The following is a 25,439-nucleotide window of genomic DNA, read 5'->3' as shown; positions in this document are numbered from 1 at the left end:
TAATAGCGACAATAGCAGGGGAGTTAGTACTCCGGAGTCGCAGAGGAATACGGTAGTAGTAATAGTAACAATAATATAGTAAGACTAATACCTGTACTCCGTAAATAATAATATTGGGGGTGGGAAGGATTGAGTCGCGCAGAGGCCGATTATATTCAATCAATCACAGTCCGATCGAAGGGAGGGGAGGGGCGCATGGTGGCAGCGTGCGGGTACGCAGTTATGGAGCTAGGAGGTTTTTGGCGTAGTCATCCTGCAGTGGACTTTTTGGAGGAGACCATGGATGGATTCCAGATGAGCGTAAGATTTCCGGCGATGGGTAGGTAGAGAATAATACAGCCCATCGGCAGCTGCTTAGTCTGAAGAAGGGAAGCTCCGCCGGCCTTGGCTTAGTCCTAGTGGTCAGGTGGTGTTAGGTTTGTTAGGTTCGACGGGTAACTAGCAAGTACCTCGTAGCCCGGCACACTAACGGGAGGTACCACGTCAGTACCAGCGCCCAATGGTGGCTGCTCAGCCGTCCCGGCCAAATGTGAGTGGTCAGGGGGAAAATGACGATTTATCCACAGGATAGAAGATTCCTCCTTCGTTTGTTCCTCTGGTCCGATACTCTCCTACGGTGAGAAGCGACAAAAGATCCAGAGACACCTGCACGGAGTAGTAGGAGGGGATCGGTACGGAGTACGTCTCCGTGGTTGTAGAGTAAGATACCGGTACCTATACAAAGTACGGAGTTCGGAGTACGGTACCAACTGATTAGATCGAAGTCTTTACAGGGATCGAGGGGGAGCTCTCCGGCAGATCCATGTATCATTTTAGCCTTCTAACTTACCACATCCAGAAAATGTAGTGGTTAGCTGCATACAGTACCTAGATGACTAGATGCTGAGATCGAAGACACCAAACAATCTGTATGGCGTGCCTCTAATTTCCGCCTGTTATTATTAGCTCTCGCTTGAACCAGGAAGTACCTACTATACGTAGGTAGGTACCTAACCTATTGGTAGGTACGGAATACCTTTTCTTTCCTGTCCTTCTGTTTATTATTATTATTATTATTATAATAATAATAATAATAATACCTACCTATGTATGATAATTACCTCCGATACACCGGTATACTACTCCGTAGTAGGTAGGTAACCCAAAGCCCATCCATTTTGGCGGGGTTTAGGATCCACCAGACTGTCCCTGTCCATTTCTTCCGTGGCAGAAGAGAAGGGTAATCCGATCTCCACTTTCCCCTTTTCATGCAGCCAAGAGCTGCAACCGAACGACGCCATGAGCCATGTTTTTCGATGCAAAGAAGCGGGATGCACCGATCGACGGATATGGCTTCGGCGCATACTCCAAGTACTACGACACTCCGAAGGTACACGATCCTGCATCAGCAGCCCAAAGCGTGATCGCTGTACATACAGAGTACAACCGGGCATGCTTTCAAACCCCCAGCGTCATGGAGCACGATTCTCTTCGATTGATTTCTAGCTGACTTCCGATCTTTGCCCCCCTGATTACGGCCATCCCTTTCCTCCTGAGCCGAGGCTTACGCAAACGGCCTTAGGGCTCAGCAGCCGGGATGGTTCGTAATTAAAGACCGCAACGATAATGTACCGATTTAATAATCCCACGGGCTTTTCAGACTCTCACAAATGACCGTTGTGTCTGTTATGTAGTTACATATATTCGTAACATCTCCAAGAGAACTCCTGGATCTTTAGTGGTCATTAATGAATACCAACAAACTGCTAATATTTGATGTTGGCCGCGATGAATGACCTGCATTTTCTCGAGCCGTGCGGTGTTCTATCATAAGGGATGACCTTGTCGACTGATGTACAATATACTGTAATCAGTCAATTTATTCAGAGCTTGTCTCCAAAAATGTCAACACTGTCACTTTATGCCACGTCCTATCGTCCTATCAACTGATAGTGAAACTTTAATCCGTCAAGTGGTGCTGAAATAGAATTCCACCCGGTAGTCTATCATGCCACTCGATAATCCTTTTGTTCACTCGCCTGGTGCTTTTGACGGAGAAGTTCGGGCTCTGTTCTTCCGGTTTCATCTTCCCGACGAGAAGGACGCCGTCTCGACGCTAAGGCAGGGGCCTGTACGGAGTACGAGTAATAATGTTATTCTTGCGGGATGGCGTACCTACTCCGTACCTAGGTATGCCCCGATTCAAGAACCCACGACCCATAAGCCCCCTTTCCCAGGGGAATGTCGGAATCGCAATCCCATTGGTGACCTGTCCATCCTTGATATGCGTATACATAGAACACATCATTTATGTTGATTATGCGGGGCTGTATGTAAGCTGTCATATGATATATCTACTGTATCCTCTCACTTGGGTGACATGTGGCATCTCCGAGCACGAACTTACTCCGTAAAGCTTTGATCTCTGCACGGGACTGGCTTGGATACTGTTCGATGCATTGAAATTTTATTATTCCTAGCGGTGTAACAGTGCCCAAAGTACGGAGAGTGTCCGTCAAGTCCAGATGATCATCATCATTATTTCGGTGATCACCGGCTGTTCGGAGTCCTATCCGGCACGCTGCGGATATCGTGCAAATTATGACCAGCGTCGTAGGAAGATATTTTAAGAACATAGACACATGTAAAAGATTTCTATTAATCGAAAACAGGGGAATGGAAGGAATGACCTGGATATTGATAGGATATTGAGGAGTACCTAGACTAGATAGTCGAACGACGGACTATATTTGAGTTTTGAAACTGCTTTAAACCCAACAGAAAGAACATGTTCTTTGGGCCACAGAGTCCCCAGGACAGGAGAACGGGCCATTCTTCTGCTGACTGGTTGGCCGCTATGCGGTATCCAGTTTAGCTCTGTTTCATCGTCAACCGCCAATCCCGCTTCGTCCCCACAATATGGACGGGACACACAAATACAGAACTTTCCCTGTCTCTTCATGCCTACTCCGTACGTGTGAAAAGTGCATGTGCGTACGGATGAAGCTTAAACAGGCTCCGTCGTATCAACGTTGCCACAGAAGCTTAATCCGTTTGGATACCTCATAGGTCCCTTGATTGGTTTTGATACTTCCGGCTAGATTGACAGTCTATAGACCTATCACCAGCTGTCAATTCCTCATCCGCACCGTTAGCCAACGGTCAACCCGGCATGCTCGTGATTTAATCTCGCGTGGTTTTCTATTCTGGGGTATCAATATAATGGGGACCACGGAATGAAAAGCAGGGTCCACTATCTTCCTGGATTCCTTTCAAAGAGAAACAAGTTCCTTGACCGCAAGTTTTCTTTCTCAACCTTCTTCTCCAGCCTAACAATGGGCGATCTTCATTTGCCGTGGTATCTGCCCATTCCGAGGAAGACCTTTTGGGACCAACACGGCTGTGCCTGATCCCATCGATAACACGTCAACTTTGGGAAGTTTCAGGTTGCCATGTGGCATCCAAGGTCTGACCAGGCAGACCGCTAGTGTTGAGTAGATAATACACATCAGATTTCATGCAGCTCGCCTCACTTGACACAGGAGTTCTATGGGCGTGGTGTTGTGGGTTTACCTGTTCCCCGTATTCATCCCTATGGAGTACTGGATCACGGCCCAAGTAGACCGGCCCATTGCATTGTGGGTATATGTAATTAGAGGTGCCGAGTCTCAAACGAGAAATATCCGCTTGCTGGGTGTCCTGTACTTGTACTCCTATATATCATTAGGCATTATTATTCATGACGTTGTGGCTTGTTCTACAACTTAATAAGTGTTTATATGATTGCTGGGCCTGGCTGCCAGCAATACCTTAATAGTTTAATGCTCTATCACTGACGTGTGAATGTAGATGGCTGGTGATTGCCCAAAGACCTCCCCACTCTATTCATATGTAGAGTTTATGCCATGTAATACAATACTCTACATATTGTGCCACCCTAAATACTCCGTAGATCGCTGTTGTAAGCTAGTATTTGTCAACGCCTGCAGCTGAGCATAGTATCCGTCAATATATATCGCACAAGTTATTAAGCCTCGCAACTCCTGGAAAAGGCAACAAGACAGCTTCAAGCTTCACAAGTAATACTACACCTTACCTATAATCAGCTTTTTTATCTATGCTATCATGCGTATTTGCAAGTCTACAATCAAGCCCGTAATTAAAAGCGTTGTGTGACCAACGAGGTGAATTGTTCTGGTTGTTGGGCATCTATGTTTTCCACATCTATACTTAGCCAGAGTCCAAGCTTGGAATCTCGGAGTACAACGACGCTCTTACTACCCCAACTTCGTATAATTGCAATTGCGCGTTGAGCTCGGATGCTCATCGTGGAGGGTCGGTGTGAAACCGGCCACAGCTAGCAACCACTACTAGGTATATCCAGAGTGGTAACAGTTTATGGTGCCGCAGACCTTCCATCGGACATCTTGCCTAGAGTTCACGACTGTCTCTGGTTCTCCACCATGGAGTCAAAGATGGCATCTCCTGAGTCTACAAAGCTTTCATAGAGAGTGGTCGAGATACCCGTGCGTTGGAAGCCTAGCAACTGGACAGTCGACCGAATTCCCGACTTAGAATGGTACACGGTTTCTGCCCTGAAGCAGCCACTTGTATTGGTTGAAGGAAGACAAGAGCGATTCACTTCCTTTGTCTAATTTCACTGATCAGACAGCTAGTTAATGTATTGTTCAAATGGTTGTCCTTTGTTTGGTGCTACAATGTCTTTGATGGTGTTGCTTATTCATCAATGATGGACATGTGACGCCATTGGTATGTGAAACAACTAAATGGGGTCGTGATGACCCTCAAGTTTACCCCCTCTATTGCACCAGGGGATTGTGAACAGAGACCTCCAAACCGCATATATACTCCGTATACTGAATTACTTCTTGCTCTGAATCTCAAAGTAGATTCAGTTACTACATGCAGTCTGTTGATGGCAAACTAGACCTGCAGAGCAGCATGCTTAGCTCACCCCTTACGAGGTCATATTACCATGAGCGACGTTGTCCGTGAGAGGTCCTGACGTTATATAGGAGCGAAGATGAGTTTGAGAGCACTCATCTTTTACGAGAAGTGTCGACCCCGGAGCTTGAAAAACACCGAGCTGTCTTTGAATACTTCGACGATGGCCAGCTTGGTGACCACGGCATTCGGAGCTTGAAAGCCAACCATGGATACCATGGCGCGTGGCGCTCAAAGAGCCGCTATATCGCTTTTGCGATACTCTCGTTTGTCTGTGTGTCCTATTACTTCTGGACTATACTGTTCGGTGTGTTATGAGTCCTAAATTCCTAAGTGCCTTGCCACCTGCCTTCTAACGACTGCCTGGTAAACCATCAGACAATTCGTCCGACGCAGCTCCTCCACACCCGGTATCAACGGCCGTTTGTGAATCGCCCGAATGCGTCCATGCCGCAAGCGAGATACTGTATAACCTCGACCCGGACTATGCTAATATCGATCCGTGCACCGATTTCGACCAGTATGTCTGCGGAGGATGGAGAGAACGGCACGACATGCGCCCGGACCAGGGGTCTATATTCGCGGGAACACTGATGGCTGAGGCTTCTCAGACACGGCTCCGTCATCTGTTGGAATCCAGTGACCCCCCAGATGAGCCCAATTTCGCAAAATTGAAGGCCGCGTACGATTCGTGCATGGACGAGAAGAAGATAACTGAGCGAGGAAGTGAACCGCTGGATAAGCTGCTGGCCAGTATTGAACAGATTTACTCCACGGGCAGGCCATCTGTGCAAGGGTCCGCCACCAACCTGACTGATGTGATATTGTTTTTGATGGAGTCTGGCGTGGACGCTCTGGTAGCTCCGTACGTTGGTGTAAGTGGTTAATTTACACTGATGCTCACCATATACTGACTCTTTAGCCTGATGATCGTGCCCCGGACACGATAGCCATATTTGTGAACCCTCTCCGCGAAATTGGACTCCCCGCAAGGGAGTATTATAATGACACCAAAACCGTTACGGAATATATCACAGTCTTGGAAGAGGTGCTCGGTCAATTCGTTAGCAGCGAAGCAAAACAGAAATTGAGTGACGTTGTGGCCTTTGAAGGAAAGCTGGCCGATGTCACGCCAGATACCCAAAGCCAGGAAGATGTGACAAAGTCATATAACCCGCACAGTATCGAAGAGACGCGGACAATGCTGCCACAGATCTCTATACCCGACATCCTCTCCGCTTTGGCGCCCTCTGATTTCAAGACCGACCGCTTGATCTTGGGATCCCCATCTTACATGAAGTCGTTATCGACTATACTGAACGAGACGTCGAGAGATACAATCCAGCTGTTCTTCAAATGGAAGATCGTTCAGGCATATTCCGACTACGTCGAAGATGCAAAGATTCAACCTCTTCGTGAGTTCAACAACAAGATGGCAGGAAAGGACCCCAAAGCTACCGAGGAACGATGGCGCAAATGCATTCGTTCTCTGGACAGTGATCTCGGCTGGATACTTAGCCGGTTCTACGTCCTTGATGCCTTTTCCGAAGAATCGAAGAAGCTCGGCGATAAGATCGTGTCCGATATCAAAGAGCGATTTGTGTATACCCTCGGTGAAACGAAATGGATGTCCGCGGAAGTGAGAGATTTGGGCATCAAGAAGGTTGGAAACATTGTGCAGAAGATTGGCTATCCTACCAAGAGTCCCAATGTGATGGACCCGGGGGACGTCGAAAACTACTATAAGGATCTGGACATTTCCAGTGATTCGTTCTTTGACAATGCATTGGCAGCGGCGAAATTCGAGGTGCACAGAGAGTGGTCGAAGTTGGGTAAACCGACCAACCGGGATGAATGGGACATGACTGCTTCCACTGTGAATGCCTATTACAACCCTCCTGGGAATGAAATTGTCTTCCCGGCTGGAATCATGCAACCGCCCACCTTTTATGGACCGTCCGCACCTCTGTATCTGGCATACGGAGCATTCGGTGCCGTCAGCGGGCATGAGCTTTCACACGGTAAGTGTCATGGGAAAGGGGATAGAATGCAAGATTTGACCTGACGCTTTGTAGCATTCGACTCGACTGGAAGACACTATGATGAAACCGGAAACTATACCGACTGGTGGGATGAGAAAACGGTCGAAGGGTTTGAGGAGCGTGCACAATGCTTTGTGGACCAATATTCCGAGTTCACTGTGCCGGGCAAGGACTCCGAACCTCTCCATGTGAATGGACGCCTTACGCTTGGTGAGAATATTGCAGACGCTGGCGGTATTGGGGCGGCGTTTCATGCCTGGAAGAAGCGTGAAGAGGCATCGCCGGACCCTCAACTGCCCGGACTGTCCAAGTTCACCAAAGAGCAGCTCTTCTTCATCTCCTATGCTAATTGGTGGTGCGGCAAATCCACCCTGGAGGCTGCTCGGGAAGCCATCTACAACGATCCCCATGCGCCCAAGCCTGCGAGGATTCTGGTGAGAACTTCCATATTGAGAGGCAGACTCTAGATGGGGCTAACATGATGATATTAGGGAACGATGGCAAACGCTCGAGAGTTCAAAGAGGCTTTTAACTGTCCGACCAAAAAACCCGTCTGCAAGCTCTGGTAGCCGGAATTAAGCAGTGGTGTAATCTTAATACGCATGGTATAAGGGGTTTATTCCGGAGTGAAGCGTACAATGGACTCTGATTTTCGTATAGCCGAGTGTGCAGTTGTAGTGGGATGGCTGCAGAATGTTTTCTAAGCTTTGTTACAACGCAGTGTCTCTGCCATTGTACCTTGAAATCCCTCTCGGGACCCCATCGTATATGTTCGGGCATCAAACCCCTCGAGATAGGAGACACTAGATCACTGCGTCGAGATGATAGATGGTTGGAAAGGAGCGCCGCGTTCCCCGCTGCAGGCGGGGTCCAAATTGAGCTCCCTCTCAAGAGCTGTACTCCCGTCCCAGCGTCATGATTCCATTTTGATGCACTCGCAGATTGACAGATCGATATATAACATTTTGTGTGCGCTTACGTTGAGTCACGCATCTGTCATCCAATCAACCCAGAGATCCTGCATGCGCGGAGAGACGGAAGCCAGACCGCAATGCTAGGGGGGAGCTCTGCAAGGGATTTTTTTTCTCTTCTGTCTGCACTGTGCATTTGACATGAGACATTCTGCAGTGACGCTCTTCCGCGGGCGTTGTGACTTGCCAGCGGTGGTCGGAGGTGGAGGTTTGTTGCATCATAGGTACTGGGTACGGTAGGTCCATCTCGGGAGTTTCTGTTTTACTCCTTCCGGCTTAGTAGGATGTACTACAAAGACATTCTTGCTACGGAGGACATATCCATCTTATACACTCTCCTTTCCTTCCTATCCGAAGACGAAGATCACGACACCCCGGTCCTTAAGATGAACATCAAAGACGCCCACCGAACGAACGGGTCAACCACTCCCTCCCTATCGGTTCTATCAGCTAAATTAACGGAGCGGTTAGCGTCCAGCAGTCCCCGTCAATCAGTCAATCACAGCCCCTACCGCAGACCCGCCACAAACGTCCTTTGAAGGATGAGCCCTGGAATTGCTGAGGTTGGTAAGACTCGCCTAGCCCGTTCCTTCGGCTCGCATGAGGCGGCCTGTAGTTATGGTTGTTAGTGGCACTTAACGGCTGCCGACTGACCGCATCAATTTTTTCCCCAGCCGCTGACCGCTGACCCCCTTTTTCGAGAGTAAGATACGAGTGTGCCGTGTTGAGAAGAAGCGAGGTGGGAATTCCGGCTGATCTTCGAATGAGCTTTGGGCCCCCCTTTTTATCGTGGTTTCGGGCCCAGCAATGGGTGGATGATCCTCGGATGGGCGGCTTAAAAGGGGGCCCGCATAACCAGACACGCGGTTCACAGTTAATTAGATGAAGCAGGCAGAAAAAATTACCTAAAGCGACTAATAGAGGTCCATCATATTAATATTGTTATGGGATTTTGGCTTTACCGGTGGAATGGGCCTCACCGTTTCGCAGGATGCGTCTTAAATTCGGGATGTGATGTATCGAGTATCTGGGCGATGTATACTCCGTACAGCAAACACCAGAAGTTGGTGAGGGCGACCTGTCGGATGATGGGATCGCGGGTGTCATGGACTGTCGGTTGAGACATCTCCTGGTGTACGGAGGACATTTCTGCACTGTGATAATATGACGATGATTCTCATAACACCTTATAATAATAGTAACCATAACCCACCCAGCTCCCGAGGTGAGATCTCTATCTTATGGATCGGGTGGATTCTATTATTACCTCACTGGGTCCTACAACGAGGATGTTCTCCGTTGTGATCTCATGATACCATGGCATTGTCCGTCTCCAGCTGGAGTTCTCTCAGCTGCAGCTCCTTCGGCCTGGCATGAGAATTCGATGCGTCGTTATCCCCCTCCCGCTATGCTTTCGGATGGCGGACTGGCACGATCTGGAGTGGGAGATCGACCCTCAGCTGACCGACTATAATAGCCCATGGGGCCATCTAGCCCCATTTGGAGCACCGTAGGGCATGGTGCTGTTTGCCTTCTGTTCCGTTGTCTTTTCTATGCTTTTTTGAGGCCTCAGTAAGCGTGACGACATCGGCGGGTGGTGCAATACAGAATCTATGTACTCCGTATTGTTGGTAGACAGCGGTTGATCCATGGAACAGGCCACGGATACCGAGAACAACCAACTCCATCGTTCTTCCGCCCGTTAACATATTTGCAGCTGGTGGTTCCGCACTCTTGGAACCGTTCCGAGTTGAGCGTTAGCGCATCGGCGCGTCTCATTCTTCTCGCTCTCCACCTGTTATTATTATTATTATTATTATTATTATTACTACTACTACTTCTTATTCTTATTTACCCTGACTGGAGACTTCGGATAATTTACCTACCTACCTTCCTCCCTACTACCTACATAACCGTCATTGACGGCGCCGACGGTGCTTGTGATCCTTGTTTTTATCTTGCCTGGATTCCTGCCGGTTTCCTCTCTCTCGCACACCTCCGCGTGTCAACAAACCCGCCTCTTCCTCTCTTCCTTCCTTCCTCCCCTCCCTGCTCCATCAACTCGCTCCCAACCCATGTCCCATTTGCATCGCCTTCTCTGCTGCAGCGCCTCATAATTGGAATCCTGCGAGATTTGGTCATGTCGTGTCGCAAAGCACGCACTGCGATCCCAGCCGAGGCTGTCCATACATCTTACTTCCTTCTAGCTTCCTTCCAGTGGGCGTAAAAGCAACAGAACCCACCCGCGTCAACTTACCCACACCCGCCTGAAGACCGCCCCCCGGTTCTTCGTATACCAACCAGGCGCAACGCCTGTCGCCTGCTCCTACGCTACGCATCATGAACCCCCGCTCCGCCCCAGAGAAACTTCCCCCGAAATCGTATCGCACGCAGACCGCACATTTTCCCACAACAGTCGCGCGGGACGCCCATGCGAACACCCCGGCCGCTCCCGATCCTCAATATGTGACGTCGATGCTACGACGCGCCCACACGGTGGCACAAGGGAAGAACATGGGTGAAAGGGCCGGTAGTGGAGAGAAAACGGCAAGGGAACGGATGGTTACCTCGCTGCTGCGGGTGAAGAGTAGCCATGAGGCCCTGCGGAAGCGCTCGCTCAAGCGATTCGACGTTCTACCGTCCACCCGCGATGCGCTTGCGGCTGCACGGGAACCAAACCATTTCACAGTTGGCAACGTAGGCCAAAACGGAAAGATTTTCCTCAGGTACGATGACCTCCATGACCGTGAGCGGTGACATGTGTGCCGGCCGCAGCCCTTGACCTGACCGTCTAACCTATCATCTATCAGACCGATTCGAAATCTGTCTCTCAAGGCACCGCGCGTGCCACCCGCTCCCTCGTTCACGGACCAATCGAAAGACCGGCACCTTCACCCGCATAGACATGGCGGCCATCCTGGGAACGAGCCTTCGCGATGGTCGAACTCGCAGCTATCGGAGCTGCGTCCAGATCTCATACCGGAAGAAACCTGCGAAGACAGCGACTCGGTCATTGCGGAATCGACACGCTCTGGGTACCATGGCTCTCGTCGCATGCTTCAAAGGGCCCATTCGTTTTCCACAATCTCAGAGCAGCGCTCAGCCTCACGCGCAGGGCACCACGGCGAATACCGAATTCTCATAGATCGAACGGCCGACAGACCCAAATCCGCAGGGTCTTCACACCCGGCCTTGGACGTCCATATCTCCAGTCACCGACTAGGCTTGCCGCTATTAAACCACGAGGGCAGCACATTTCTCCACAGCTCTATCTACTCGAGAACGTCGCAGTCCGACAACTTTAGAGCCTCGCCACTTTTCCGAGAGGACTGGAACAATAGCCCAATACCTGATTCCTTGATCATCAACACGGATCGGCCTTCCTTCTCTCCAACGGGATTCCCCACGACCAGCGCCGTCGAATTGGCCCAAGGGTCTGGCGTCGGTAGCAAGCCAGAGCTGTATGAATTGAAGGAGCCAATCCGGCCGGCGGTCTTCGACAATCTAATGTCGGAGATGGACAGTAGCGCAGTCGTCCGTTATACTCTCGGCACCCAGGAAATCAGCGCCGCCACGCCTGCGCGGATTGTCGCGCAGATATCTTCTGAATCGTTCATGGATTACGAACTCGTGTCCGACTTTTTCCTTACCTTCCGTTCCTATCTCTCCATTTCCAACCTTCTTGCACTCTTGCTGGCTCGACTACAATGGGCAATCAATCGTCTGCAGGACGACGGGAGAATCATTCGCATTCGTACGTTTGCGGCCCTCCGACACTGGATCCTGAACTATTTTGTCGATGATTTCATCCCCAACTATGATATTCGGGTCCGTTTCTGTGACACGATAAATAACATGTACAACGCTGTCAAAGCTCGGGAAGAAGGCGGCACGAGCGACTTGAAAATTCTCATTGACCTCAAGCGGTGCTGGCTTGGGAAGTGCTCGACTTACTGGACCGTGCCAGACCAACATATTGCGTATCAGAATCCAGACCACCCTATTATTCCTGGGGGAGATGACACCACAGACGCGAGCATTGGTGAACCCCCGAACATCACTCGGACGGCAAGTGCCGGCCAGAATATCAACGTCGAAATTGCTGAACGCCAGCAAACCGCTCATCATGACCGTAATCATTCTTCGGCGACGGCCAAGAGCGTGCCTATATCGGCAGAGAGTGACAACAGTATACAGCCGATTTCTTGCTCACTTCCGCCCAAATCTCCCAAACGCCTCTCCGTGCCCTTTCACCAAAAAGCTCCTCATATCGTACCTCTCATGACTTCCAAGCTGCCCCCTTCACAAGACCTGCCTTCTCTGTCGCCGGCTATCTCCAGACGCCATCCTTTTCATACCCATGCACATAAACGGAGTGGCAGTTTCTCTGACTCTGTACGAGATGACCGGGCTCCGCTATCGCTATTGAAACTCGACAATCAGGCCTCGGTGCAAGAAGAGATCAACCTAGGCGGCCTGATTCGTGGTGAGCTCTATCCTCCCGCAGAATCGTATATGACAATGATGGCGCCTCCGTCCCCACCGTTGCCCTCCGCCACCAGTTCGCCCACCTCTGATCGTCGAAGCAACTCAGATGGCTTTTCTAAACCAGGCAGTTCGGGTTCAGGCGTAAAGAAGACGATAATTGGATCAATCCGACGAGCGCTGCATAGCAGACATGGGGGCTCCAGTACATCTCCACGCAGCACAACTGTATCAGGCGCTCCGCAAATTCGAGGGAAGACATCGGCCTTGCCCAGCAACGTCGCGTTTGGATCAGACTTCTACCGGGACAGAAAAGCAGCGGCCACGACAAAGCGACCTGCTAGGATTGATGTCCTCTGTGATACGGTTTTGCAGCAATATCGCCATGTCGTTGGGGATCCTCCAGATGACAGCCCTGTTGACGGACTTCCTACCCCCCGAGTAGCAGCTCAGCAAGGGTTCTGCCGCGATACAGATGAGCGGGGATATCCAACTCATGACCAGTCCAGGATTCGGAGCCAACTGACCGCGGGAAGCGAATCAATTGTTATCGTCGACGATACTGGCCTTCGGGATCCCCTTATGTCGGGAGCCGTTGCCATGCATTCCCCAACTACTCCGAGGGCTACCTTCTTTCGCTCCCCGTCTCAGCGATCCACCCTAGCCGGCGACGAGTATTCGCTTCCCATATTCTACGACGACGCTGGTTCAAGATCCTCCAGGCGAATCTCTCAATTACTGCGACCACCGGGGCTGTGGACGTCTCGCAGGTCCATATCTGTCGAACGCGGACCTGCATCTTGGAAACGAACTTCACCGTCCCTTCGTCTTCGCAAGTACGCATCCTTTCAGAGTGGAATATCTCGGCAGCGCCTAGAAATTGGGGACGAGCCAGGTCCCCTCCCCGAAGATGGGAGCCCACAGGACTCGGACAAACCGGCGGGGCCCATCCTTCGGAGACGTCCTGGCGGTGATTTACGGCAAATGCGAGAGGGACTTGGGGTCGAGTCACCTTCAGATTCCGGCTCATTCATCTCGAATTACCGCAGTTCCGTTCCAGAGAGCACTCTCTCCCGCCAAAGAGATCCCAGCTCCAGGCCGCAGACTAGTTTGGTTCCGCCGAATCCTCGGTTTTCGCTCATCCAGACCCATTCATCTCAAAACTTGCGACGATCGTTCGAGGCGGCGATTGCGCAATTCGCTCAAATACCCGATGACGATGATGGCGGTATTGAGTCGGCTCTGTTGAAACTCGAGGGAAAGTGGAAAGGCGCGTCCGGTGGGTCGGAGCAGCCTCAGTCAAGCTCTCAGGCGCGCGGTGCTCGCGAACAGGAAATGTTCTATCGGGGCAGTCATCTTGCGGAGAGTACTTCGGATCCAAGCTCGCATAGACGGCAAACACTTGGGGATAATCTCACGTACTCCCAGGTACGCGGGCGTATCATTCCACACCGGCCCTATTCAGCTTCTGTTGCAGAGACAGAAGACTCGTATAGTTCTATTCCGCTCCTGGAGCGAGGCTTGAGCGACGAATCCATGAAGAAGCCCCGGATGAGCTGGGGTAATCCCCCGCAAGACTCTGCTCCTCAAGTGCAGGTACGTGAGCTTTCGGAGCGAGACATGTCAGACGTTGGATCGTCGCATCCTTCCATCGATGTGGTCAGGGAAACCGAGAGCATGAAGCGCATTCCCCGAGGGTCAACTCTTCCCAATCGACTCCGGCCATCCAACCATCGGACCAGTCGTCTATCTGGTCTCTCGTCCGAACTGTCGGTCGACTTTATTGATACCCGGGAGGCTCTAGACCAACGGCTGTCGATGGATACTCGAAGTCTAAGCGACTCATCGCTCGGAATCCCGCCCCATCCTCTTGCACACCCTCCCTCTCCTCCAATGACTGTTCAGAACACCCGGTCCGTGGCTTCGTGCGCATCGCCCTTGAACCCTGTACTGTACCACTCTCGGCCGTTAACACCAGATCCTTCTCCAAGACGCAGAGACGCGGAACAAGGAAACAATGCTCGGAGAATCGACGTGCAAAATGTCTCTGGAGACATTCTTTCGCGGTCTGAAACGGACCGCCACAACCAAGACTCGAAGAAGGCTTATGGGCCAGATCATGTTCCCTTTGTTCTCTCTTGTGAATCGCAGACTCTCGCGCAGCAGTTGACTCTGGTGGAAATGGCCGCCCTGAGCGAAGTGGATTGGCGGGACTTGGTCGACATGAGGTGGAACAACGGGTCCCCCTCGGCGCTCAACTGGGTGCAATTCCTTATGGAGGAAGAACGTCGCGGCATCGACCTGGTGGTGGGGCGGTTCAATCTCATGGTCAAATGGGTGTTGTCGGAGATCATCCTCACGCAAGATATCTATGAACGCGCCCGGACCGTGACCAAGTTCATCCATACTGCGGCCCATGCAAGGCGGATGTGCAACTACGCGACCATGCTGCAGATCGCTATTGCGCTGTCTTCGACCGACTGTTCTCGACTGCAAAAGACGTGGGCTCTGGTGTCTCCTGACGACAGGCGCCTGCTCAAGGACATGGAGCTGCTCATCCAGCCGGTGCGCAACTTCCACGACCTTCGTGTCGAGATGGAGACGGCGAGTGTCCAGGAGGGATGCATCCCTTTCGTTGGTACGTGTTTGTCTCGTAGATTTGTCGGATGGATTGGGAGCTAACTTGGACGATTAGGCCTCTATGTCCATGATCTGACATACAACGCCCAAAAGCCGGCCCAGGTGGCTGGCCGTAATGGAGAGCCGCTGGTCAATTTTGAACGGTACCGCACCGCGGCCAAGATCGTCAAAAGCCTTCTTCGGTTGATCGACGCGAGTACTAAGTACCGCTTCGAGCCGGTGCAGGGCATCATAGAGCGATGCCTCTGGATTGCGTCGCTGCCGGAAGACCAGATCCAGACGCGCAGTCGACTCCTTGACTGAAGCTTTCTTTGACAAGGGAAGTGATGAATAAAACATAGTCGCATGGGGGAGTCATTTTTGCGTTCTTCTACATAATACCCTCTGATACTAATACCCTTTGTTGTTTTGTGATGCCATCCATGTACAATAGACTTGCATGTGTCTGATTCTGCATTCTGACGGCAACTATCTTTATTGGCCTTGTTTGATATAGCGACCTGTTTCTAGCCAGTTTGTTGTATACCAGCGATATCTCAGGAAGCAGCGTACTCGGATGGAACGATATATACACGATTGATATCGGATTGCTGATACCACGAATGCATAAGCCTCATGCATGTAGAATAGTATAGTACTGAAATAAATACTGAAATAGGTTACTGCCTAATATGACTGACGTCACAGGTGTGCATGGATAAAATGAAGCCTAAAGCAATACGGAGTAGAAACCCCAGCGAATTTGCCGTGATGAAAATCAGGGACCCGAGACCCCTGGTGGAGTGAGTGGGTTGTTTGGGATTAAGCAAAGCTGCATCAGTGGCATTCTTGAGCTGCCACAATTCCGACCCTGGGCCGCATCCAGCCCTCCACTCTTCCTCTCACCTCCGAACTTCCCATCTTCCCAACACCCGACGAACACGAAGGCAGGAAGGAAGACCGCAGGCTTCCTCCATGGAGCTAGTACTGCGATCGGGCTCTCCTTTTCCTCTCTTCGTTGCTTCATGACACTTCCCTCTGAGCTACCACCATGGATTCCATTGGCTCCCCCCGCGGGGCTTCCTCCGACGAGCTCGACCGCAATAATGACGCCGTTGACGCCTCTCACGACCAGCCGCCCAAGGCCCTTCCAGACGACCTACCCAAGTCCCTCGACGATCGACGGTCCATGCCCGTCATTCCGCAGGAGACGGAGATGTACGATGCTTGGCAAGGTGCGTTGCGTCGGTATCCTCGCTGCACGGTCGCGCAGCCTGCAGACGCTATCCTCCGACAGACCTGCTGACTGACTGACTGACCTGGCCAGGCCAATCCCAATTCCTCACAACCCCCGTCGCGGCGAAACCGCTCAGCTTCAGTCTCGCCCTCGACGACCACTCCCACGACGACGAGCACAGCCTCCAGGCCCAGTACGGCCGCGGGCTCGGCGCCGCCGCCGCCGCCGCCGACGATGATAACGAGTCCACCGTCACGGCGCGGCTGGAGGACAGCGATGCACGGCTGATGGAGATGCTGGCGGCGCAGGCGGCCCATCGCGAGGTGGAGTCGCTCGGCGCGGATGAGGACGCCATCGCGTCGGACGAGAAGCTCTCCGAGTCCGAGAAGAAGGATATCTTACAAAGGAGCTTGAATATGGCTGCCAGCAACGGGGACGTGGATCGCGTGCATAAACTGGTCCAGGGCAAGGCGAAGGACTACGTCGATGTGAATATGCCCGATGAGGAGGGCACGGTGCCGTTGATCTACGCTAGCTGTTTTGTGCGTCTATCTTGCTGCTCTATCGTGCTATATTGTTTAGGAGAGGGTTGAGCTGACTTGCGCAGGGACATCAAGATGTGGTCTCGGCGCTGCTCGACGCAGGCGCCAACGTCGACCAGCAGGACCGCAACCAGTGGAGCGCGTTGATGTGGGCCATGACCAACCGCCACAAGACCATCGCTAAGATCCTCCTCGACCATGGCGCATCCCCTGATATCAAGTCGACCTCCGGGGGCACGGCGTTTGACTTTGCGCAGCCCGGCAGCGAGATCTCCGAGTACCTGCATGAGAACGGGTACAGCTTTGGACCTAGTGCTATCGAGGATGATTTCTACGACTCTGGGTTCAGCCACGGCCGGTTTGAGGAGGAGATTGCGGAGAACGAGATGAAGCGCCGCATGATGATGGAGGAGAGCGCGATCAATTTGGAGGTGGATCTGTCGAGCCTGGGGCTTGATGAGAAGTTCGACGTGAGTGATTCAGGTCATGTTGAGGTTGTATTGGAGCTGACGGTTTGACAGCAGTCCCTAGATGAAGAATTGGAGGAGGACCAGCAGGAATTTGTGTGGGATCGGTGCCTGAATGATCAGATGTTTGTTTTCCAAGAGCATGAGCTGGAGCGGATCCTCGATATCATCATCACAAACATGACGCCCCAAAGATCGCCATCGCAGAAACCGGTTCCTGCAAATCTTCTGTTCCTCAGCGCGCGCTACGCACACTACCACGCTAGTCCGGAATTGCTTGCGACGCTGTTGGTATCGGCAACAGACAAGATCAACGACGTGGTGGAGCGTCACCAGTGGGACATGACGATTCTGGCGTTCTGGATGTCGAACGCGACGCTGCTGCTACATTATTTGAAGAAGGACGGAGGCTTGGTGGAATCAACCGTCGAATTCCAGCTCCACCTGGCGGAGCTTATCAATGAGATTTTTATCCTGATTATCGGCGATGCTGAGCGCCGGATGAACAAGGTGTTGGATGCCGCCATGCTGGACCATGAGACGATCCCGGGCCTGGAAGATGTCCATTTCCAGAACGAGTGGAAGCTGTTCCGGTCCAAGAACAAGGCCAAGACCCCCGAACCAGCAGAGAAACGCTTTCGACCCCCCTCCCCTCGACGGCGGGCGCAGGTGTCGCCGCGGAATATCACCTCTCTCCTCTCGTCGACGCTCTTTGTGCTCGACCTCTACGATGTCCACTCTGTCATTACGACGCAGATCCTCTCGCAGCTGTTTTATTGGCTGGGAGCAGAGCTCTTCAACCGCATCATGACCACCAAACGATACCTGGCGCGGACGAAAGCGATGCAGATCCGCATGAACGTGTCGACGCTGGAGGATTGGGCACGCAATAACAACCGGCAACCGGAACACTATGAGAACGGATCGACCACGTGTACGGGGGAGAGTACGATGGACGCGGCGCGGAAACATCTGGCGCCGGTGATCCAGCTGCTCCAGTGGCTGCAATGCTTTTCGTCGCTGGGCGAAGATTTTGAGTCGCTGGTGACGACGCTGCTTCAACTGCAGCAACTGACGCCGGCGCAACTGCTGCATGCGGTGAAATCGTACCGGCCGGAGGTGGGCGAGAAGGGGCTGACCAAGCCGGCGATGAAGTTCCTGATCGATCTCCAGCGAGACCCCGAGCTTCTCTTCCGGGAACATGCGAAACTCCAGGGCGCGAAAGCGACGGCAGGCGGAGCGACGGAGGGACGGCCTCAAACGCCGCCTTCGAATGCCTCTGCGACAGAGCCGTCGACGGAGGCTCCGGACACGCCCGAGGCGTCGACCACGCGGACGTCCATGTCGATTGCGTCCCCGGCGTCCATGGCGCAGTCGGAGCGGAATGGCGGAAATGGGATTTTCTTGGATCCGTCGTTGACCCTGCCGTTTTCCCTGCCGACGAGTACGGACATGTTGATTAGTTACGGGGCGGGCTGGGGAGGGACGAATCGCGAACGGGCGCGCAAGTATATTCCGACAGTGCCGGCAGAGGTGCTGAGTCGGTTTGATCGAGATAGCTGAGGATACCCTTTAGGATGTATATAGATTTATGCAGGCATATTGTGAGCGTATGGAGTACCAGTAGTCAGCTATTCTCTGATAAGACCTGCCTAAAACAGACTAGAGTGGGTTCTAGATGAAACACGGAGTCTGCAGTCTGTTGCATCTCATTTCGGGGAACTTCGCAACACATACTCTAACTATACTTCCCTTCTTTCTACGTACTCTGATACTGTCCATCATGATCCACTTCGGAGCCGAATCCCCGACGCTTTCCCCAGGCATCGACGTTTTCCCATTCCCACCTCCAAATCAACATTCCTTTCCTCATCCTCGTCTCATCTCGCCTCGTCTCGTCTTGTCTCATCTCTCGTCTGTCGGTTCGGCCCGCCTGCAGCTGCGGGATTCATTCTCTGCTTGAACAAGACCGACTTGGTTGCATGATGCTGCTTTAATGTCTGCCGCCAATTGTCGATCCATCTGTACATCAACAAACAACAACAACACCAACATCAACAACGACGTCTGGTCGTGATCGATGCGGCCTCTGCTGGGCGGTCTGTCCATGATTCTGGCCACTCGCACGACATTCCCGTCTGGTGCCCGATCCAGCTAGTGCGGACGCCTCTCCTTGTCCTGTTGAGGTAAGCATTTCCCCTTTGGGCCATTTGGAGACGTTGGTGACGACGGAGTACGGGGGCCCATGCTTGCGGCGTCTCATCACCTCACCGTCGCAACCACAACCATGTCTCCTTACTCCCGTCTTTCGCTCCCGCCGCGTCGATTATGCCGTTCCTCTTTCTCCTTCCGTCTTCGACGGCAGCATGCTGAACGCCCGCCGCCAGAGCGCCCGCCTCCAGAACGGACTTCCCGGTCCCCATGACTACATCGCTCACGCGTCCGTTCCCACTCCACGGCCCTCCCCGCCTCCTCTTGTGCCTGGCCTCTCCGCGAACCCCTCGATGGAGTCCTCGCGCGCGGGACTCCCTCCTCCTTCGTCCCTGGCATTACCGCCCCCGGACGTCGGCTTCACAACCATGAACGCCGTGAACCAGTCGCTCCCGCCTCCGCCGCCCCAGCGACAGAACTCCGACCCCTCCTTTTATTCCTGGCTCGAATCCAAAACGGAGGAAGACCGGAGGAGGCAGGAGGAAGAGAAGACGCGCCAGGAGTCCCTGCGCTTGGAACAGCGGAAGATCGAGCAGAGTATGCTCCGCGATTCCTTGCAGGCCGGCGTCCCGCCGCATCTGATCCCGCTCATCTTCGCCGGCATCAGCCAAGGCGGCGTGCCCCAGTGCGTCCTCGATCTGACCCAGCAGTACATGCCTCAACCTGCGGCGGGTGCCCGCGGCCCGGCGACACCTCTGCTGAACGCTGCCCACCCTCTTCCACGGCACGTCTCTCATGTGCGCCAGGACTCCCGTTCGCTGCCTTCCAACCCATACGCAGCGGCCCCTCCTCCACAGCCTGTGTCTGGCCCCGGCGTGCTCTTGTCGCAGCCCCTCCACCCCCCGGGAGCATCGCCTACGATGCACTCCCTCAGTAGACCCCCCTTGCCGAGTAACTCTACGGACCCTAGGCCTCCGGGTGCACCCACAGCCCGAGCCATCCCCGGCGATGCGCAGCCTCCGCCGCCCTCCATCAACCTGAGCAATGTGCAGTACGCACCGGGCTCGTCCGTCCCATCAGCCCAGCACGGTCCCAGTCGACACGACGGGCCCCCGCGCCAGTCCCCGCCGTCTCTATACTTCCACCACTGGATCCCCCCAAACCAGTCGCATCACCCCGCGGCCAAGTCCCAGCAGGATCCCTCCACGGCCCCGCCTCCGCGTCGCTCAGAGTATCAAAGCCCGCCGGGACCGGGCCGCAAACGAAAATCGACTAGTTCGCATCATCCTCCGCCGCCCCTACCGTCGTCGCGTCCGCCCGAGACCCTCAGCTCCCATCCCTCCCGTCCAGCATCGCCCCACCGTCATTACAGTGATGTGACCACGTCGTCTGAAACTGGGGCGCCGGGTCTCTTGGACACCGAATCCGTGCGTCCTTTCGTCCGCGAAATGCCTCACGAGGACTCGCACGCAGCCCGCAGACGCGCAGACACGTCCACGTCCGACACCAACCCTCCATTGCCCCGTCCATCACTGCACACACGGTACGCAGCGAGCGTCGAACCCGGGCCCCGGGACTCGGATCTCGATAGCAGCCCGGGGCCGTCTCCTACCACGCGGACTCACTCTACCCAGTCTGGCCGCGAGGCGCTCCCAGCGGGACCTCATCCCCGCGGCCGATAAAACAAGATCCATGCATCTCGACCAACCCTCTCTTCCATAGAACTAGTCTCCAGCAGAGCTGGGGACTCGGACATAGACGATGCTACGAGAGGCTCACGCCTATGCCCCTTCCGGGCTTCGCTCGGTTCCAACCTTTCGGGTTTCTTCTCCACTGATACCTTTCTCTTGTTGCGTGTTTCCTATGTGGACCTCGAATGATTGCGCCTACCCTTCGATGTTTATATACCTCGACCCGGCTGGCCGGGTCGATTTATGTGCGATTGGATTTTATGTGCGGCGGTTATCTGGTAGCGGGAATACTAGATCAAAATTACATAGACTGATACCACTGTTTGCTGAATGCAAAATAACATCTACGTCCTCTGTGTATATACTCCTCCCACACGACTTGTTAGAATCGGTTCAACTCAATGTATATATTAATCTCCTCGGCTCAGAGTAATTACAACGCATGACAGTCCGTCTCACCTGCCGGTCTCCCATCTGGGCCAACAGGAGTCTAACCCGCGGAGTACAAGGGAACAGGAACAGCCAACAAAAGGAAAAGACAAAACGAAATAGTCAATAGGCAACAGCAATAGCGAAAGTGACGGGGTATCAGAATCAATCGGCCTTCCTCCGCAAGGAAAATGGTATATAGGACTGACGCATGAAATGCACGAATGGCCCGCGGCCACGAGAATAAGCAGAGCAGGAGGCCGTAATCGAAAGTCAGAAAGAGACACAAGGAAAAGGGTGGAAGGGATCGTGTATCCGCTCTTGGAACCAGGGTAATTAAGCCTCTTCGGGTCTGTTGCGCGCACGCAGACGCAAGGATATGATGGTATTAGGTAAAGGCGTGGCATCAGCCTTCGTCGGTCGTTATACCCGTTCATGAAGGTCACGTAGCTGCTCCACGGTGGTCGAGATCAACGTGGACTTCAGGTCATGGGTTCGTGATGCGAGAGCCGTCACAAATAAAAGAGTAATAATATAAGTAAGAATTATAAGAATGAAGTGGACGCGCAGGAGGGATATCGTAAGAGGCCAACTCGGCCCCAGGTCATCAACAAATCGTGCGGAGTGTCGTCCATCAGTTCCAAGAACAGACGTGTCCCCGCTTGAGCAGGACCAAGGAATTAATGTAAAGGGGGCTCGGGATTATTAGAAGGGAAAATGAGATAGGTGGGTAGGTATTGACGACGCTACCTAGCTCGTCAATCGGCAGGAAAGGCTTGTTCACTCTTTGTGGAACTTTTTTCGACGGTGGACTTTCCATTCTGCTTTGGCGACACGCATGAATAGCTCCACGTCTCGGATTGGGACCCAGCTGGTAAGGACTTTCATTGCGTTTTCAAAGTCCGACTCGAGGATAATCTCGCGCATACCGTCAATCAGCGCGGCGGATGTTGCGTGCAAAACGTCAAAGCCTTTGCCGAAACTACTCGTAGATACTTCGGTGTCGGCAGTCTTTCCGTTGAGCTGGAAGTCTTGTGGATCCCCGAGAAGCATGAATACATCCCATACGCGGAGTTGAGCCGGGAACGGGATCGAGTAGTTGAACAGCGTCAAGTACCAGCGAGTGCCGTATGCGGTAGGCGGGATTCCAAGTTCATTCTGTGTCAATAGTTAGTCCCCGTCAGTGTCGAGAGCTCTCGCCGGATGAAGATGACGTACTAGTTTGCTGGCAACTTCGCCTTTGGCCAGCCAATCTCGCTCGAAATCACCTAACGCCTCCATAAGACCAGAGAACCCGGACTGATACAGCCGCTCTAGCCCGCGAAGCTGCCACAGCCGAACGAGCATGATGAATGCATGCTCTTCGTCATAGTACGCAAGCAGAGTTGCAGCGAGTGCCGCCATGCCCTGAACGTACCCTGTGTCCGGAAAGTACAACGACATGGCGTGGAGCACGCGAAACAACAACCGCTGTCCGCCACGATAGCGCCGGCGGAACATGATATGGCTTGTTATCGTTCTCGGGACGTCGATATCAATCTGGACATCGTCAGGCGAAGAGACGAGCTGAAATTCGTGGAAAGCTTCAATGAGCTCCTCCTCGGATGGGCTGTTGCTGCGTTGCTTGGCACTCGATTCCAGGAAAGAATACCACGCGGTTGCTCTCCACCGGTCTGGAATACCCTTCCAGGTGCGCTCGACAAGTTTGGAGCTGTGCGTGTCGAACTCGAACGTCATGCCTCCCCCATCTTTGCTCCTCCTCGTCGGCTTGGCCATCTTGGTCCATTTGTCCTCGCGCTGCCACTCCTTCTTCCGCGCGGCGCGGGCGGCGGGGGTATCGACCTTGTTGAGATCCTCCGGCATCGTAAGCATGTCGGCCGCCTCGTCTTTGAACCGACGGTCCCGGTTATGGGGAAGGAAGTTCGCCGCCTGGCGGAACCTTGAGGTCGACCTCCGCAAGGGTGAACTATATGTGCTCTGTGATGAAGATGGACGAATGGAGTGCTCGGATAACTTCCTCGTCGGGGACCGGCCGATGAATGAGCGGTTGCTCGCGAGAGCCGATGGCGGCCGGATGGTGTGTTTCCGTCGAGGCGTCTCCGCAGCTAACAGCAGACTGGTCGAGACCCGTTGGATCGGGCTGTGTTCCATGCCTTCAATGGAATTGGAAGTCATGGAACGAATAAACCCGTATCTATCCACGTCTCCCGCCTTGATATTCTGCCAGTATTCAATCCCACCAGCCAGCTCGTTCGCCTCGCGTTGGTTCGTACAGTTCGTCGTGCTGTCCGCATCAACAGATGATACCGCGCTCTTTGACTCCGCGCCAGATACGCTTAGACCAGACAGACGAGAGGTTTCAGTGCTGGCTGGGGCCGTTTCTTCCCACAGTACACCCTCTTCGATGGCCATTGCTTGCGCGACCTCGGAGTCTGTCACATTCTCGTTCCCCTTCTCGTACATCAACCTCACCCGGCGGGACAGCATGTCTTCGTCCGCGGATATAGCCCTACTTGCAAGAGCACTCTGCCGGACACGGAGCGATGCCCGAGTCTTTGGGCGTCTTTGTGGAGGCTCTAACGCTTCTGTTGAGGTAACACTCAATTCTTGGGGAGGGACGGGCGATGAATTCAGGGTATCCTTCTCGGTCCCTTTCTCGCTTTGCTGTTCCGCTTGCGAGGCTGCGTCTTCCTCCGGTGGCGGCGGGGGTGGCGATGCCGAAGATTGTTGTTGTTCTAGCGACTGTTGTTGTCGCTGTTGTTCTTCCTCGTGCTGCTGCAACTGCCTTTGCAATTGCTGCCTCTGTTCTTCCTTGATGAGACTTCCGCGCTTGGAGAATCGCATCGACTGTGGGCCTAGACCATCAAGAGAACTGGTGGGGATATCCAGGGAGATCCCATTGAAAGGGGCCTCGATCTGAGGGACGGGGGGCGGAGACTCCCCTTTTCTATCAAACTCGGATGATCGCTTAGGCCGCAGCCCAAATTTCCGTTCTGACCATCTAGAGCCCGGGCGAGATCCCGGACGAGACCCCGGGCGCGAGCCGGGGCGAGACCCCGTGTCATTCACAATAATGCTCGGTATACTGCGCAGCGACCGCCAGCTATTGACGCCAGGATTGGCGTGGTCCGATTCGATTAATCGCGGGTCGTGGGCGACGGCTGTCGCGCTGGACAGATCCAGCCCGGAGTCGAGTTTGGCATCCTCCTGTCCAAGTCTCGATCTCTTATCGCCAGGGTAGCTCGACGAGGTATTCGTTGGGATGAGCTTAGGGTCGCGACTGAGGGAGGAATCGACAGCGGTGGACACGGAGGCGGAGCGAATTGCGACAGGGGCGGAGGTCGCGATCGAGTCTTCGTGCGCAATGGGCTGCAGCTGCGACTCCGAGTCGGGCATCACGACGGGGATAACTGAAGCGGATCGCTCATCGCCCATTATCCTGGCATGACTTGTAGTTGAGAGGATGAACTTGGGAGGTGGAATGTGGCTTGAGGGGAGAATTTCTCTTCTTTTTCTGAGAGGGCGACCGTGATGGAGGCGACAGGGGGGCGATCGGGTTTCCACAGGGGGGTAGTAGTTCAAGCGGGCGGGGAGGTCGTTTGGTGCAGCCAAGGATGGATTCGGGGGTCGCCCGGCGGGCTTCGTCCAGGAAAATGGAGATTTAGACTCAGTAACACAATAAGGATGACAGCGGACAAAGGAGCGACGACAATGTCGATGGTGCAGAGGGTAGATCTCGGGCGCAGCAGCCGATCATGACCGCCTTGAATGGCGACCAGGGCGGGCGAAAAATTGGGAAGAGCGAGCGCGAGAGGAGAGACGAGCTGGACCGCGGCACCCTGGAAGCTTGGCGCACCGATG

At 53.5% G+C, this 25,439-nt stretch overlaps 4 protein-coding genes across 4 annotated transcripts; 3 read left to right on the top strand and 1 right to left on the bottom strand.

The window, feature by feature from the left end:
• Positions 1-5,498: 5,498 nt before the first annotated feature.
• Positions 5,499-7,555, top strand: ATEG_04148 (M13 family metallopeptidase; the record flags this gene model as incomplete). Its single annotated transcript, XM_001213326.1, has 4 exons — positions 5,499-5,819; positions 5,867-6,965; positions 7,020-7,420; positions 7,478-7,555. 4 exons carry the CDS (start codon positions 5,499-5,501, stop codon positions 7,553-7,555), a joined length of 1,899 nt encoding a protein of 632 aa, XP_001213326.1.
• A 2,742-nt stretch (positions 7,556-10,297) lies between these two features.
• On the top strand, positions 10,298-15,385 carry ATEG_04147 (mitotic regulator LTE1; the record flags this gene model as incomplete). Its single annotated transcript, XM_001213325.1, has 3 exons — positions 10,298-10,683; positions 10,768-15,080; positions 15,138-15,385. The coding sequence occupies 3 exons, from the start codon at positions 10,298-10,300 to the stop codon at positions 15,383-15,385; spliced, it is 4,947 nt and encodes a 1,648-aa protein (XP_001213325.1).
• A 727-nt stretch (positions 15,386-16,112) lies between these two features.
• Positions 16,113-21,140, top strand: ATEG_04146 (DIL and Ankyrin domain protein; the record flags this gene model as incomplete). The annotated part of the gene is made up of 6 exons (XM_001213324.1): positions 16,113-16,296; positions 16,389-16,840; positions 16,906-17,310; positions 17,362-18,851; positions 18,905-18,974; positions 19,494-21,140. The coding sequence occupies 6 exons, from the start codon at positions 16,113-16,115 to the stop codon at positions 21,138-21,140; spliced, it is 4,248 nt and encodes a 1,415-aa protein (XP_001213324.1).
• A 1,218-nt stretch (positions 21,141-22,358) lies between these two features.
• On the bottom strand, positions 22,359-24,974 carry ATEG_04145 (putative TBC domain protein; the record flags this gene model as incomplete). Its single annotated transcript, XM_001213323.1, has 2 exons — positions 22,359-22,736; positions 22,797-24,974. 2 exons carry the CDS (start codon positions 24,972-24,974, stop codon positions 22,359-22,361), a joined length of 2,556 nt encoding a protein of 851 aa, XP_001213323.1.
• Positions 24,975-25,439: the final 465 nt, after the last annotated feature.

This window comes from Aspergillus terreus, genomic scaffold, assembly GCF_000149615.1.
Source record: "Aspergillus terreus NIH2624 scaffold_5 genomic scaffold, whole genome shotgun sequence".
Lineage (NCBI taxonomy): Eukaryota > Fungi > Ascomycota > Eurotiomycetes > Eurotiales > Aspergillaceae > Aspergillus > Aspergillus terreus.
This window is presented reverse-complemented; position numbering and strand designations above follow the sequence as displayed.